At 34.6% G+C, this 14,551-nt stretch overlaps 1 protein-coding gene across 3 annotated transcripts in view; it reads right to left on the bottom strand.

Moving 5' to 3' along the window:
• Window positions 1-316: 316 nt before the first annotated feature.
• Window positions 317-14,551, bottom strand: part of LOC106468150 (N-acetylgalactosamine-6-sulfatase-like) — a 76,347-nt gene continuing 62,112 nt past the window's right edge. For all 3 annotated transcript variants that reach the window (XM_013928560.2, XM_022396454.1, XM_022396453.1), the window contains exons 11-14: window positions 14,352-14,454; window positions 6,369-6,490; window positions 1,790-1,907; window positions 317-826 (exon numbers count right to left, since the gene is read on the bottom strand). In XM_013928560.2, the coding sequence (XP_013784014.1) occupies window positions 740-826; window positions 1,790-1,907; window positions 6,369-6,490; window positions 14,352-14,454 (430 nt within the window). In that variant the 3' untranslated portion in view covers window positions 317-739. The remainder of the gene's footprint in view (window positions 827-1,789; window positions 1,908-6,368; window positions 6,491-14,351; window positions 14,455-14,551) is intronic.

The following is a 14,551-nucleotide window of genomic DNA, read 5'->3' as shown; positions in this document are numbered from 1 at the left end:
TGACCTCTGTGCATTGCAAAAAAGCCCCCAGCAATGGGTTTTTACTGCAGAGCATCAGTCCATAACCAGGACTGCAATGCCTAGGTGTTCATCCTTGTTTTATTACATCATGAACATCCATTTGTACAACAGTAAATATATTCTTCAAATAAGTAAATTCTGGGATATAAGAAATGGCAAGCAAAAAATTGAGCTTGTGAATAATGAAGAAAAGCAAATATTGTAAGCAAACTTTCCACTATAAAGTCCTATGTATAATGAGATTAAAAAAAAAACAGGGTGATATCCCTTCTTACAATGTAAACTTCCAATAATATACAAAGAAATAATTTCTTTTATTCATTTTCATGTTTAAAGGAGTGAAGCTTTCATGAAGTAGAAAAGTAATTATAACTAATTTGAATAAACTTAATTTTTACACTCATTTGAATAAATTTCTGAATTTACTTGGTAGTTATTACAGACTTTATATTAAATATAAATGATATCATCAAGTAAAATACTGAAAAATCTTACTTACAAAGAAATCCGAAGTCACCACAAGCATATCTTTTAGTTTAATTTGTAAGAGTTTTGTGGAAATAAATTGTTACATATGTTGATACAAAATATTTAACAAAGGAAATTACACAAATTTATGGAATTAATTATGAGATACAAAATTATACTTTATAAAATGATGCTGCAGGCAGTTTCACATACTTAAGGTGAATATCAATCACTCTTCTTTTGAGATAACTTAGTGAGGCCAGGAGCAAAGGTACGGCTTGGGTGAGGGAGGTGTCAAACATCTTTTTAACTTCTTACAACCAGGGGGTGACCAGTGCTTTAAGGAATGAAAATCAGTACAGTTACATAAAGAAGCAATTTACATAAAACAAATAATAAGCTTAGGTTTCATGTAAAGTAAGATTCCAAAATGATGTAACTATGTTACACACCACCCCTAAACATCAAGTAATGGACCTCTCTAATAAATAATATCATTAACACGTGTATGCATTTATAGAGTTAAAAAACATATAATTTAAAAACTTCGAGTAAGGTTAGACCACACCAACAGACTCTTTAAACATGTTATAGTATATCTTTAAAATCCAAGTGATGTGTAGTTGATTTCACATGATTAACAAACATATACAGTGGTACATGAAAACCTTTAAAAGCCATGGCCCAGAAATATTTGTCCCTTCCCAGCTCTATTAATGATACATGATTAAAATAACATGCTGAATTATACCACAAATAAATCCCTTTTTATTTCCATGCAATATTTTGGCAGGGAGTAGATGAGAGAGAGTATAGTGGGCTTCTAGTTGTTGACTTGTACAGGATTTTAAGAATTACTATTTCCATATCTTGTTCAAAGGTGGGCATTTCACTAGTTTTAACCGGGTATCACATGAGCTTCTGGGTCCCAAAAATGTTTGATGTATATAAGTGGTCTTTCCATGCTTTAGGCTAAGGTTGGGTCAGGCAAGCCCCTTGGAAGGCTGCCCCAGCTACGTGTACACCACTGAAGGTATTATCATCAGAGAAATACAAAATTCAGGTAATTGGCTCCTGTAAGTACTTTAAAAGATAACTGCAACTTTGTTCCCGATGAAAAGGAGACCACTCTCTGACAACTATTGAGTTTCTACCTTAACGTAAAACATCAACCAAGATACAAGATATTAATAACACGGAATACTGATACATGAAAACTTGTATCTTGTAATTGTTTTGATTGTCTAAGTTCTTATATCTGAAAATATGTTAATGAGCTGACAACATAAATATTACATACCATAACTGCTTTATCACACCAGTTTAACTGTGGCTTTCCTGGTGTTAAATTGTTCTTGTGTTCCTTAACTATTTCTAAAATGGCAGATTTGGCTTTCTGATATTCCTTAGACTTTGGGCTATAAACAGAAACATAATTGAATTAGAAGCTGGATCATTTAAAATACATTAAACAAACATCACTAAACAAGAATATCAGCGAAAAAAATTTATCTTTAAATTTTTTCTTTGAAAAAGCAAAAAAAAGTTTAGAATAAGAAACTCCAAGAACATGTGCTCATACATAAGCCTATCTTTAAGGTTGAAAAGTTGAATTAAATGGAATTAAATTAAGCACTTAACTCTACATAAATAAGCAGCAAATTTATCAAATGATTGTTAACTGGATCTACTCCATTTTGTTTTTTTCTGCAACATTATGTGATATAGTGTTAACATATTTTCTCATAGTCCACGATTGGCTCCTCCACCAATCAGAATCTTCCACCTAAGATGGAAGCCTATCCACATCAGGAGGTTGTAAATCATTCACTGCCATGAAGAAAGCCAAGGGGAGCATTGCAGACATGGAAAATGAAGTTTCCTCTCAAATATATTTCTAGCTAAAAAGACAAGAAGGAATTAGGTAACTGAGGAAAAGAAGCAGTTAAATTGTGCCACACTGACATCTCACAGAAACATGGCCATAAAATATAAGCCTAACATAAACATCGAGATCAACAAGTAAAGAATCTTACTAATGGAGCCTGATGTGCCTATCAGTATGAAAAGTGATTTGTCATAAGTTCTTATCAATCCTCACTCTTTTATGTTCTCTCACTGTGAAAGACAATTCATATTTTTTCAGCTATTACATTTTATCACTTTTTGGTGGGAAAAGTAATCATGGAAAGCCCTGCCCAAGTAAAACATTCTGTTGAATGCACAAGAAGGAAAACTGAGAAAATACCTTATTACTCTCCTAAGCTACCCCAAGTCTTAGCCAAAAAGGAAAATCTTGTGAAAGACTGTAAGTTAACACACACATGCAAAACAAGAGTCATAGTAAGTATCAAATGCATACAAATCTGAACAACAACATCCATGAGCCAGAAGCAACATGGATATATTCAAAGAAACAAAAGGCTGAAATGGAGGCAGAGTTAGATTCTAAAAAAAAACAAAACAAAGATGTTCCAGTTCTGAACAAAATTGAAAGATTAAGGAAGTGAAGAAATAAAATAATAATCAGAAGAAATGGTTTGCAAACTGATGTATGGATGAAGGTGTGAAAGAAACACCAATGGCAGAAAATTTTTCTTCCACATTCATCATTACATTCAAAAGTATCAAACGTAAATAGAGACTAAAGCAGGGAAGCTTGTGAATTAACCATGTGGCAAGTGAATCAAGTAATTAATGACCCAATCAACAGATGACTCAACGAAAGATCTAAATATGAAGAAATCACTTTGTGGAAAGTTCCTGCAGAATGTAAGACAATCAATCATCAAGATCGAACTGGTGTATTTAAGTGCTTTACACTCACAAAAAAAAAACCTATCATTCTATAGGTATTTAATGAACTTGTAGCATTTTGGCACAATTTAATTCTTCGTATTGTTAGCCAACACTGGGCAGCTTGTACATAATTGAATAAATAGAGTTGTTTAAACATTTATTTAACAACAAGTAAAAGCTTGGAATGGTCTATTCTTTCATTGGGGTGTAATCATGGACACAACCACCAATGAAATATCAGACCAAACCAAGCCTTTATAGTAGGGAGGTATGGAAAATATTGGTGGTTGTGTCCAGGGTCACTGATGAGGAGTGGAATTCTCTGAAACTAGTCTGGCTCACAGACACACCCTCCCAATGAAAGAATTGACCATTCCAAGCTTTTACTTGTTGTTAAACAAATGTTTAAACAACTCTATTTATTCAATCATCAAGATGTTTCATGAGCTCATGAATTCAACATTCCTAAAAGGCAAATAAAAAAATAAAAGCTGTCAATGAAATGTCAATGACCAAAAGCAAATACTAGCAGAGTTGGAACCTCCCTGTGACATATTTAGACAACAATGGTGGAATTGTAAGAATAAACCAAAACCACCTGACTATGAATAAGTCTTGGAAATGAAAACATAATCTCTGCATAACACAAAAGGCTGAAAATAAACTCAGTCCCTGAACAAACTGCAGGCAGTGTGAAAACAAATGTAAATAGATGAGCCCTACAGAGCAAAAACAAAAGTGGCATGAAAATATACATCCATCTCTACAGAATTCAACACAGCAGGAGAGTGAAATACCACTGCATCTGAAATATATCTGAATCCAACAAAGCTATTTTCTAAATGATATAGAACCTAATAAGTACATAGAGAATGAGAAACTAGGAAAGATGCAACAAATTTACTCTAAATAAGGAAGAAATAATATTTCCAAGGTAGGAAGAAAATATCAAGGTGGAAATGAAATGTTTAAAATTTAATTAACAACTCCACTTGATGCATGAGTGAGAGTCAGATGAGTTAAGTGTAATGAGATATCTCCTGACTTGGCAAAGTCCAGCCAGTCAACCACATAGAAGTGAAAACCTGTAAGATGGTTGAAGACAAACAGTATAAAAAAAAAATCACCCTGGTGGTCAGATACTGAAAACTGCTCTTTTTTTTCCCTACAGGGAAAGACTTAATCAAAATGCATTTTCTTACTGAAGGCATGGTCAATTTTTTTTTTCAGAGAAAGTAGTTTGAAATGACAAAATACATCCTCTCCATTTACAAGATTTTGATAAGTGGATTATGGCAAATGTTATTTGACTCAATATTGCCTAAACGTGAACTTTATCTAGCCAAATGGAAAGACGCATTTCAAAATTTCTGTGGAAGGTGTGTGTGCATAACAGTGAACTTGTAGTTTTATCCAAGATTTAAATAACATTATTTTTTATTTGATTTTTATTTTAACTCAAAGGAAGGAAGGAGCAGTTGCACTAGACTCATTATTACAGCAATTATATTATGAGTCACTTGACTCGCTATTCACCAAGATGACAAATGTATGTTTTGTATGTAGTATTTGTTTTTTTAAGTTTATATTGTGAAAGTTCAGTAAAATGAGGAAACTAAGTATTTTGGATAATATTTAATACAATGTTACATAAATATGCATGCAATGATTATTAGCATCAAAGTAGTTATATATTTCTTTGTTTGTCTTTGGGCAAAGCCACATTGGATTATCTGCTATGTCCACCATATGGAATCAAACCACAAATTCCAGTGTTATAAGTCTGTAAACTTATCACTGTCCCACCAGGGATGTAGTTATATAATGAAATTAAAATATTCTCAACTTACCCAATCTGAGTTTAGCATGTCTTAAAACTCTCATATACAATTTTCATGCTTTCTGCCATAAGTGAACAACTCATGCCATTTTTGTCACATGTATCTGGTTCACTAATCTAATACGAATCAAGGAATCCAATAATTGTATTTCAAGTTCATGACAAGATCTTTCACAGTAATCTTAGATTAAAAGGAAGCTGATGGAACATATCAAATTTCTGTACACACAAGGTAAATACAGATTTAGGATAGGGGTGGTTTTTGCAAAGTGGTTGATAAAGTCATATTTTCCTGTCAGATCCTGAGCTACTCATACAATACTATTCATGTTTACCTCTTGTGCAGCATAGCTAAAGTTCTTAAAGGCAGAAATAAAGTGTGTAAATGAGTCTACTAATGAAACAGGGCAGATTGGAAAGAATGTAGGATAGAACACAACCCATCCTTAAAAGAATCTTTAACACCAAAACATCTGGAGAAAAAGGAAAACAAACAAAAGAAGGTTTAGGTTCCCTATCAAGAATAAAAAAGCAAGTTTGTTAAAGAACAAATCACTTTGAACAGGAACAATAATTCTGCAAAAAAAAGAAGCACACAGTTCCAAAACAGAACCACATAAAAAGAGAAAAGAAAAGCTATGCACAAAATCTTCTTGATAAGAAGAAGCTAAATGCAATTCCTCACAGAAATCCCCATAATATTTTTGGAATGGGGACAATGACAAATAAAAAGCAACTATGGGCTGGAGGAATGATCATCAAAGATAAGAGTGCCCCCTAAAGTTAACTTATGTTAATAGAGATCCTACTTCACACGTAGATAAAGGAGATATTTCTTATTAGTACTAGAAAGTTTGTTAAATGATGCCACACAGTAGTACATTAAGAAATGTGGGAAAACCTCACTTGACAATCATTTGATGGATTAGCTACATATCTATTTAGAGGGATAAAAATGTATTTGAATACTTACCCTTGAATAACATTATATCTCATATAATAAAATTAGAATGTATCATTTAACCACAGTATATTTTTGTAAACAGCTACTTGTAACATTTTACATTACGTAAAATACCCTTACAGATGATACATGATAGCAAAAGTACATGTCAGGAAGGTGTGAAGTGAAGTTATGAGAGGTGCTATTGCATCCACCTCCAATCAACAAAGACCTAATATGTACATAACATGAGAACTTAAGGACTGATACCACCAAATTTCTTTTAAATAACCTTACTTCAATGTATACTTTTCTCCAGGATCTCTCCCAAGATGAAATATTTTTGGTTGTGTAGTGTAATTCATCTGCTGATGACTGGTGATTCCTTCAACTTTCTCACCAGGACAAAAATCAATACCCTGTTATAAATTAATAAATCAGGACTGAACAAGGAAGTCCTACCCTTAAAAAACATATTCAGGTTTGTTGAATTCAATATGTTATTAACTCTTTAAAAAAACTCTTAAAATTTTAAAAGTTAATAGTTACAAAATAAATATGATATCCTGTTAGAGGTAGAAAAATTAGTAAATAAGACATCATAAAACAGTCAAACATGTATACCCAAAAAGTTATTGCTAAGCTAACAAATCAGTTTACATGTATTTTTTGTGTAACTATATGCCGGATCCATTCACAATAATAAGAATATAATTACTTTAACTTATTACAATATAGTCAAGGGTAATACTCCACTTGAATAACCTTAAGATTCAAAGTACAGCTTGAAGATGCTTTTCATCAATCATTTAGTTTATCATCTCAACAAAAAACAAATTATTCATTTATGGAGAGTCAACAAGTTATTGATAAAACATCATGAAGTTAAAAACTTGTTAAAAACCAATGGAGACATTACAGCAGTAAGTCACGACCTGTGAAAATTTAAAAGTTCAGTGGTTAACATTCTTGTTAATAGTTAACAAATCAGTGGTGTCACTACGAGAGAAAGACAATGGCTTTTGAGCAGTGAGCAAATAACTGAAAACAGTACAAAATGAATCAATGCTCACATTTCAATTTGTGGCAAATGATTGGGATAACAATCATTACTTTTTTTCTGTATTAATATTTCAATGGAAGAAATAATAAAAAAATCAATGATTTATAATGACAAATGAAGTTTAGCATCACAGAAAGTCATTACAGTTAACAACCCAACTTCAGCATCACAAAACAAAATATGATGCTTTCCAAATAGCATTGTTAAACAATGAATGATGCTTCCTGAACAGCTAACAAATCAACTTCATTGCTACATGGCTATCATCATATTTTTAACAGTTACTAAATCAACTTCAGTACTACATAAAAAAAGGTGATACCTCCTTAGATGTTAGCAAATCAACTTCAGCACTACATGACAAAAGGTAATACTTTTCTTAACAGTTAATAACACTACAGCAACCTCATGTAATATTAAATTTATACAATAAGTTACAACTCTCATTAAAAACAGATTTTATTATTAATTGTCATACTGAAATCATATGTAATAAATAGTTCTATTTGATAGGATCATATACTGGTGATAGTAAAAATAAACCCAAGATCAACTTTCTTCTTCTACACACAAAATGAAAACAAATTTTAAAATTCTACAATTAATAAAGTGTTTTCAGAAAACTTTTTGTCACTGAAAAGTTGGTCATCTTAATCTTATTTTTTAATATTTTACTCCATGTGTTGTCACATATGTAAGAAAAAGTTTTTTAAATAAGAATGAAAGGATAATAATAAAGAAAATCTGTGAGGATGAAGAGTAAGACAAAGTCTCTGTTGTATTTAAATAATTTAAATATAAATTATTTATATCATAAGAAATTCTTTTTGCAAGAATAATACAAAAACTATTTGCTGTGTCTCAACAATATTCTGTTTAACTTTTTCTTGAGCCAAATGATAATCAAATGCAGATAAGAACAATTTCCTGTTGTATCTCAAGGATAAAATTATATTAACTATTTTTAGAAAATTTATAGTCAAGGTAAATAGTATGAAAAACAGACACCTATGTTTTAAAAAATATTATTCTAAACTAATTCTAAAATAAATGTTTCAAGAGAAAATTATCTGAAAATTTCTTACGAGTATAATTCTCTTTCTTTGAGGGAGAGTACAAAGAACAATTGTCTACTTTAATGTCAAGAAAATAATTTAAGCTGTTGTGTTTAAAGAATTAACTTATTTGCATTAAAAATTATTATGAATAAACTGCACAGAAAACGCTATCTGTTGTATTTAAATGATATAGTTCTTTACTATTTCTAAAATATGAAATTTATTAAGGAAGATTCATCATAAATATAATCACTGATATATCTCAAATTATAATTCCAACATGTAAGAAATCATCTATAAAGAACATTGGGTAAAAAATAATTGTTTAAACCTTAGGAATGTAATTCTTACCTGTTTTGTAAATTAGGAAGTTAAAAGTTATAATCTTCCTATACTGAAAATGTATTTCCGATAGGTACTTACCTCCTCTCACAAAATTAGCTATTCTCGTTCCGTGCTGCTCTCTATGTGCAAACATTTTCTTTATGCATGCCACAAGCCTTCTGCCCCCCTCTTATATTCCAACATGTCTCTCATGTAAATCATGATGTGTCATCGCTTACCCAGTAGTTGCATGATATGCTCATGGGTTGCATGTGACTCCCTCTACCAAACCTTCACTTTGAAGTTTGGCAGAAGGTGTTTGCACCAGAGAAGTAGGGAGGAAGGGTGAGAGAAGGTAAGTACCTATCAGAAATACATTTTCAGTAAAGGAAAATTATAACTTCCTATATAGTACTTACCTCCTCTCACAAGATTAAAAGAGTAGTTAGAATCCCACATTGAGAAGGAAGAAGGACCAGTGTGAGGGAATGAAAGAAGTACCCTCAAAAGCATCTGAGGGATACCCCTGACAATGAGAGAGATAGATCCAAAGATCAGGAAAGGGGAACTCTACCACTTGAGCCAGATATACTCTTCACCCATGTATGGAATGTCTAATACATAAGGTTGGAAATTGAGAGGTGTAGAGTGGTTAGAGCACGGCGGACAGTACTCGGTAAGTCAACTACATCCAAAACCTCCTCATGGGGTACCAATATCCATGCGAGGGTAGGATGAGGATCATACTGTCTTCAACACAAATCCAAGAATAATGGAATATGACCCATACTGATTTCTGGGTATGGCATGAGGATCATCGCTGATCTATCAATCTGGGAATCAATATCTGGTATCGAAAGGATGTCAATCGCATGGAATCATCTCATGTGAGGACTTATGGTGATTGGTTCACTCTAATCCAAAACCTCTTAGCGGGGTACTGAAATCCATACAAGGGTAGGATGAGATCTACCAATTGAATGGGTGAACTGCAATTTCGATGGCTCAACTTCAGTGTTTATGTAACTGGTATCAGAAGGCCATGTCAACCAGCAAGGTGATGGCTCAACTCCTCTGGAGGCCATATCTTATCTACACCAGCAGAATACCACTGTCCTACTCTCGACTGAATGGTTCTAGCCCTTTCTTTGTGGAACTTATTGAAGAGGGTGCCTCCATGGTCAACCACCCCAGTGGCTTGGAACTGGAAAGTGGTAAGGACTTCCATACTACACTTGAAGAAAGGAAGGTGACAATGCAGTGGAGAGTTTGTAGGCATGACATCACCAGAGACAGCGCAATGGGTGACCACAAAACCTTATTCCGGATCTGGTCTAGGGTAAAGATGGGATATAGAAGGAAGAGAAATAGGTAGAGTGATAAAGGGTACATGAAACAACAATGGCATACAAATCTGACCTTTGACATCCACAGGCTCAGAGAAGGAGGAAATATGTTTTAAGTGACAGATGAAACAAGGAAAATGAGGAAAGTGGTTCAAATGGAGGTAATGTAAGGGCATGGAGAACCACATTAATGTCCCAATCCGAAAAGGCTGGAAGGTTGATGTATCCAGAAGGAATACATGAGTATGGTAAGAATAGGGGAAAAAAAAACTTTATGGTATCAGGAAAAAATGGAAGGAATGGGATAGGGCTGCCTGATATCCAGAAAGCGAGGAGATAAAAAGGCCCATGATGAAAGAACCAAGTGAGAAATTCTGCCACATGAGCCACAGAAGGCTTTTCAGCAGGAAACTCCCTATTAGCAGACCAACAGAGGAAGAATTTCCACTTGCATTGATTCACTTTTATAGAAGATGGTCGTACGGAAGAGTTAATAATAAGAAGGCAACTCAATGTGTGAAACTGGATCGTTTTGCCAAGGGCTGAACAAAAGCTAGGCATGAAGATGCAGGACATGGAGATTGGGATGTAGATTGTGGGATCTATTGAGCTGGCCAATAGGAAGCAATCAGGAGGACAAGAGAAATCACCCGATGAAGCAATCGGATGGTAGGGTACATATAAAGATATTTGTGTGATCAATCCTGGCTGAAGGCATCGACCACTAAAGTCTGTGGATATGGTACAGGTGACCTAAAGAGGGGCAGCTTGGTATTGAGGCCCATGGCAAAGGCATCCAATTAGGGAAAACCCCACTGATGGCAAATATCCCTAAAAAAAGGTGGATATAATGCTGACTCTGCTGGATATATTTGATTGGGGTGCAACAGACAATCAGAGATTGAAAGCACCTGGCACTTGACATGCGATAAGGCAAATGTGATGTGCATGGGCCCAGTATAATAGATCCAACATCTGAAAACATATATCTCTGGACCAGGTGCCCCCTTGGTGTTTGATATGTGCCACCACTGTAGAATTGTCCAAATTAACCATCACCAGACAATGATGGGTGAGAAGAAAGAAGTGATACAATGCCAGATATACTGCTAGAAGTTCGAGAAATTTATATACAAGATGGTTTCGTCTGCAGACCAACAGCCTGAAGCTTCCTGGTTATTGACCCATGACCTCCATTCCTGAAGGGATGCATCCATGAAAGGATATAATCCGAAAGCTGGGGAGGAAGTGGCATGCCCATCAATGTATGGGCTTTGTCCAGTCTCTAATGCAGATCATTTCACAGGGATCTTGAGTAAGGTTCGATCATTCATGAAACTCCCATTCTAGGGATCTAATATGAGCATGACCTGGAGGGACCAGTGCAGTCATAGAGGATCACATCCTCAAAAGTGATAGAACCTCGCGAGCAGTAAGTGCCTGAGTCAAGAGGGCATGGTGAACTAAAAGTTTCATCCAAAGAAGATGTAAAGGAGAAGACAGAGTGCAACTGATATTCGTGTTGAAAAAGACCTCCAAATGGACTAGATATTGAGGGGGTCAAAGGACTGACTTGTCCAGTTTGATCAACCAACCCACCAGAGCCGTCACAGAAAGTAGTTGGTGAGTATGAGTGGCTGATTCCAGCTCAGAATGAGCTAGAAGGAGCCAGTTGTCCATGTAATAATGAAATTGCATCCCCAGAGTTTGGAGATGATGTGCAAAAGCTCAGACTATGCGATAAAACATTGGGAGCCAAGGCAAGTCCAAATGGGAGTGCCTTAAATTGGTAAACCACCCCGAGATAGACAAACCAAAATAAGGTTGAAACCAATGTGCTATAGGGATGTGAAGGTAAGTGTTGGAGATATCCATCTTTGTCATCCACAACCCTGGGGAAAATGCCCATCTCAGGTTGAGAAAAGACTCCATGGTAAACTTGAGGAGTATGATGAGGGATGGAGGCAATATAAATTGATGACCAGCCACCAATCCTGAAAAAAAAATGACAGGAATAAAAAACCCTGAAGGATGGTGAACAAGTTTGATTGCCTGCTGCAAAAGCAATTCTTGAACTGCTTCTGACAAATGCTGGTAGGTCATGGGATCTCAAGGAGGAGGAGGAGGGAAGAAAATGGGGCAAGGATAAATGGGAGGTGGGGAAAGAAACTGGATATTGAATCCTTCTGAAAGAACCCATATTACCCATTGATCATCTACAAAAGTATGCCAGTGAGGAATAAACTTTAATAGCCTTGCTCCCACAGGATAGTCACAGGTTCTGTTGGCAATAAGGGTTGTGTTGTCGAAGAAATCAACGAGAAGAAGTACCCCGATTAGAAGGAACTGACAAGGGTTGGGAGGATGAAGAATGGGAAATGGGAATAGGCAGTATATGAGGCTCTGACTGAGACAAAAGGGCTACAAAAGTCATAAGGGTTGATTGCTGGCAGACCGATGTCACCCGAGGCTCGATAGTTTCTGGGACTGTACCAAAGACATAACATCTCAGAAAAGGTGCAAGACATAAATCCCCGAGATAGGTTGAAAGTAAATTGACCCAAGCCAAAACTGCATCCCGACCTATAAGGTCCCAACAACAAAGAAACCATGTATATAACGACAGAGCCAAAGAAGAAATGTGGGATAAAGTGGATGAGAGAAGTATAAGGGTATCTGCAGAAAACCCCTCAGTATCTCAGTGGAGAGCCTCTGAGAGGAGATATATGGAAGAAAGGCAGCACTGAACGAGAATAGCTAATCTTGTGAGAGAGAGGTAAGTACAGTATCGGAATAGGAAGAAAAAGCAGAAGCTCATCTAAAACTGTAAATCATATAGTTTTTATATTAATTTGATGAAACATAATATATCAAACCAGAAATGTAGCTGTTTGGTTTTAAAATCAAGTGGTTTTTCAAAAACATATTGAGTGACATTCTGTATAATTTCATAAGTGATATAATAAATAAAAAGTGATAATAAAAATTTTATTCAAAATAATAATACTTTCACGAAAAAAAATATAATATCAAAATTACAAAACAGATCATCTTAGAAAATACTAATGGAGAGATGAATTTAAAACCACATTCTATTCTGCACTCATTCAATACTTTATCAAAACATAATAATGAATTATTTAATCATAAAATGTTCAAATGTCAGACATTATGAGTCTTTCAGGATTAGTTTATGTTTTACTTTGGGTATACAAGACGTCGTGCTACAATATAAACCAACAGAATCAAATTGGTCTTAAGTTATACATTCAAACAACACCATTTTTATTTACTTGCAACAAATTATTTTGAAACTTATTTTTATAGCCTTTCCAGTATGGCTTTTGTATTCTTAAAATAGAAATGATATAAATATGTATAAATGACCTAAGATATGAAAGAAATGCCTTATGCATTTTTGGGTATTGTTCTTCACACAGTTTCTAAAGCTTGCATATGGGACGTATGCATCCCAGCAGCTATTTATGGATACAGGATACACACTAACACACATTCCGAGGTGAAAGTAGTGCAAGAACATCTAATAATCAAAGTTTTATTTGTCTGCCAAACCTGCATTAATGTGTACTGGTACATATAAAATCCAACAATACTCTACCATACCTCTTGAAACAAAGATGACTTACAAGTTCAATCTCTAAAATTTGGCAGTGGACTTGCAAACCCACGTGTTTAAGTAAAACAACAATAAACTATCCAAGAAGTACATTCCCACTGTCTTTACAACCTTTTCTGTTTTTCTTGACTACATTGGGACCATTTATTGTGTCTTAAGAAGTGATTAAAAAGATTGGATATATGAACAAAGAAATCTGTTTACTACTGAACATGAAAACTGGATAAAAGAAATTTAAGAAGCCATACTTTTACAGCTAAGAAGGACCAATGAATAGATGAAAACAAGTCTAAATAAAGCTTCAAAAAGTATATAGTAGGGTAGGAGAAGCAGTCAGATCTATCGAGAATCCCCAAAAAGCAACAGAAACAGCTCAAGTTTCTAACCAACCCTATTACATAAAAGTAACTTGCAAGTCTAGAATGAGATGATAAGCTTTAAAGCACATGAGTATTTCCAACTGGATTTAAGGATAATGGTCGGTATAAATGAACACTAAAAGTTAAGACAAGAAGTGTTATGAGGAAATAACCAACTACCAAGACTGTATTCTGCACTATATAATCTGATCTGTCTATTTTGACAGGTTGTACGTTGTCACTAGATCAAAGTAGACAGAGGAGTAGGATTGTAGAAGAACATGGAATATCTGATACTATAGGAGATCCACCAGAAAGAATATGGAGTGGGGAACAAGACTACATCACACTTAGTAAACCTTGTTAATAGTGCTGTAAGTTTATAGCCCACATTATATCTAATGATGATGGTACATATATTTAACCCATATCATATTTAGAAAGTGAAATCACAAATACAAATAACATGTAACAAAACAGTAACCACTCTGACCTGTTTCAACTCCTCCCATGAATTGCTCCAGCACCAAAAATGAGCCTTGTAAAACCCTAATCTAACTGCCATTAACTCATTACCTCTGTAGTAGAAGACAGGCCTGTGAATAAACAGGATTTGAAGTTAATTTATCAAATAAAAGACACAACTGTGAACAGTGGGTGGTTATGTACCTTTCAGTAAAAAACAGATGTGAA

The sequence above is a fragment of the Limulus polyphemus genome, unplaced genomic scaffold, assembly GCF_000517525.1.
Source record: "Limulus polyphemus unplaced genomic scaffold, Limulus_polyphemus-2.1.2 Scaffold2891, whole genome shotgun sequence".
Taxonomy (NCBI): domain Eukaryota; kingdom Metazoa; phylum Arthropoda; class Merostomata; order Xiphosura; family Limulidae; genus Limulus; species Limulus polyphemus.
Note: the sequence above shows the minus strand (reverse complement) of the source record. Positions and strands in the feature narration are given on the sequence as shown.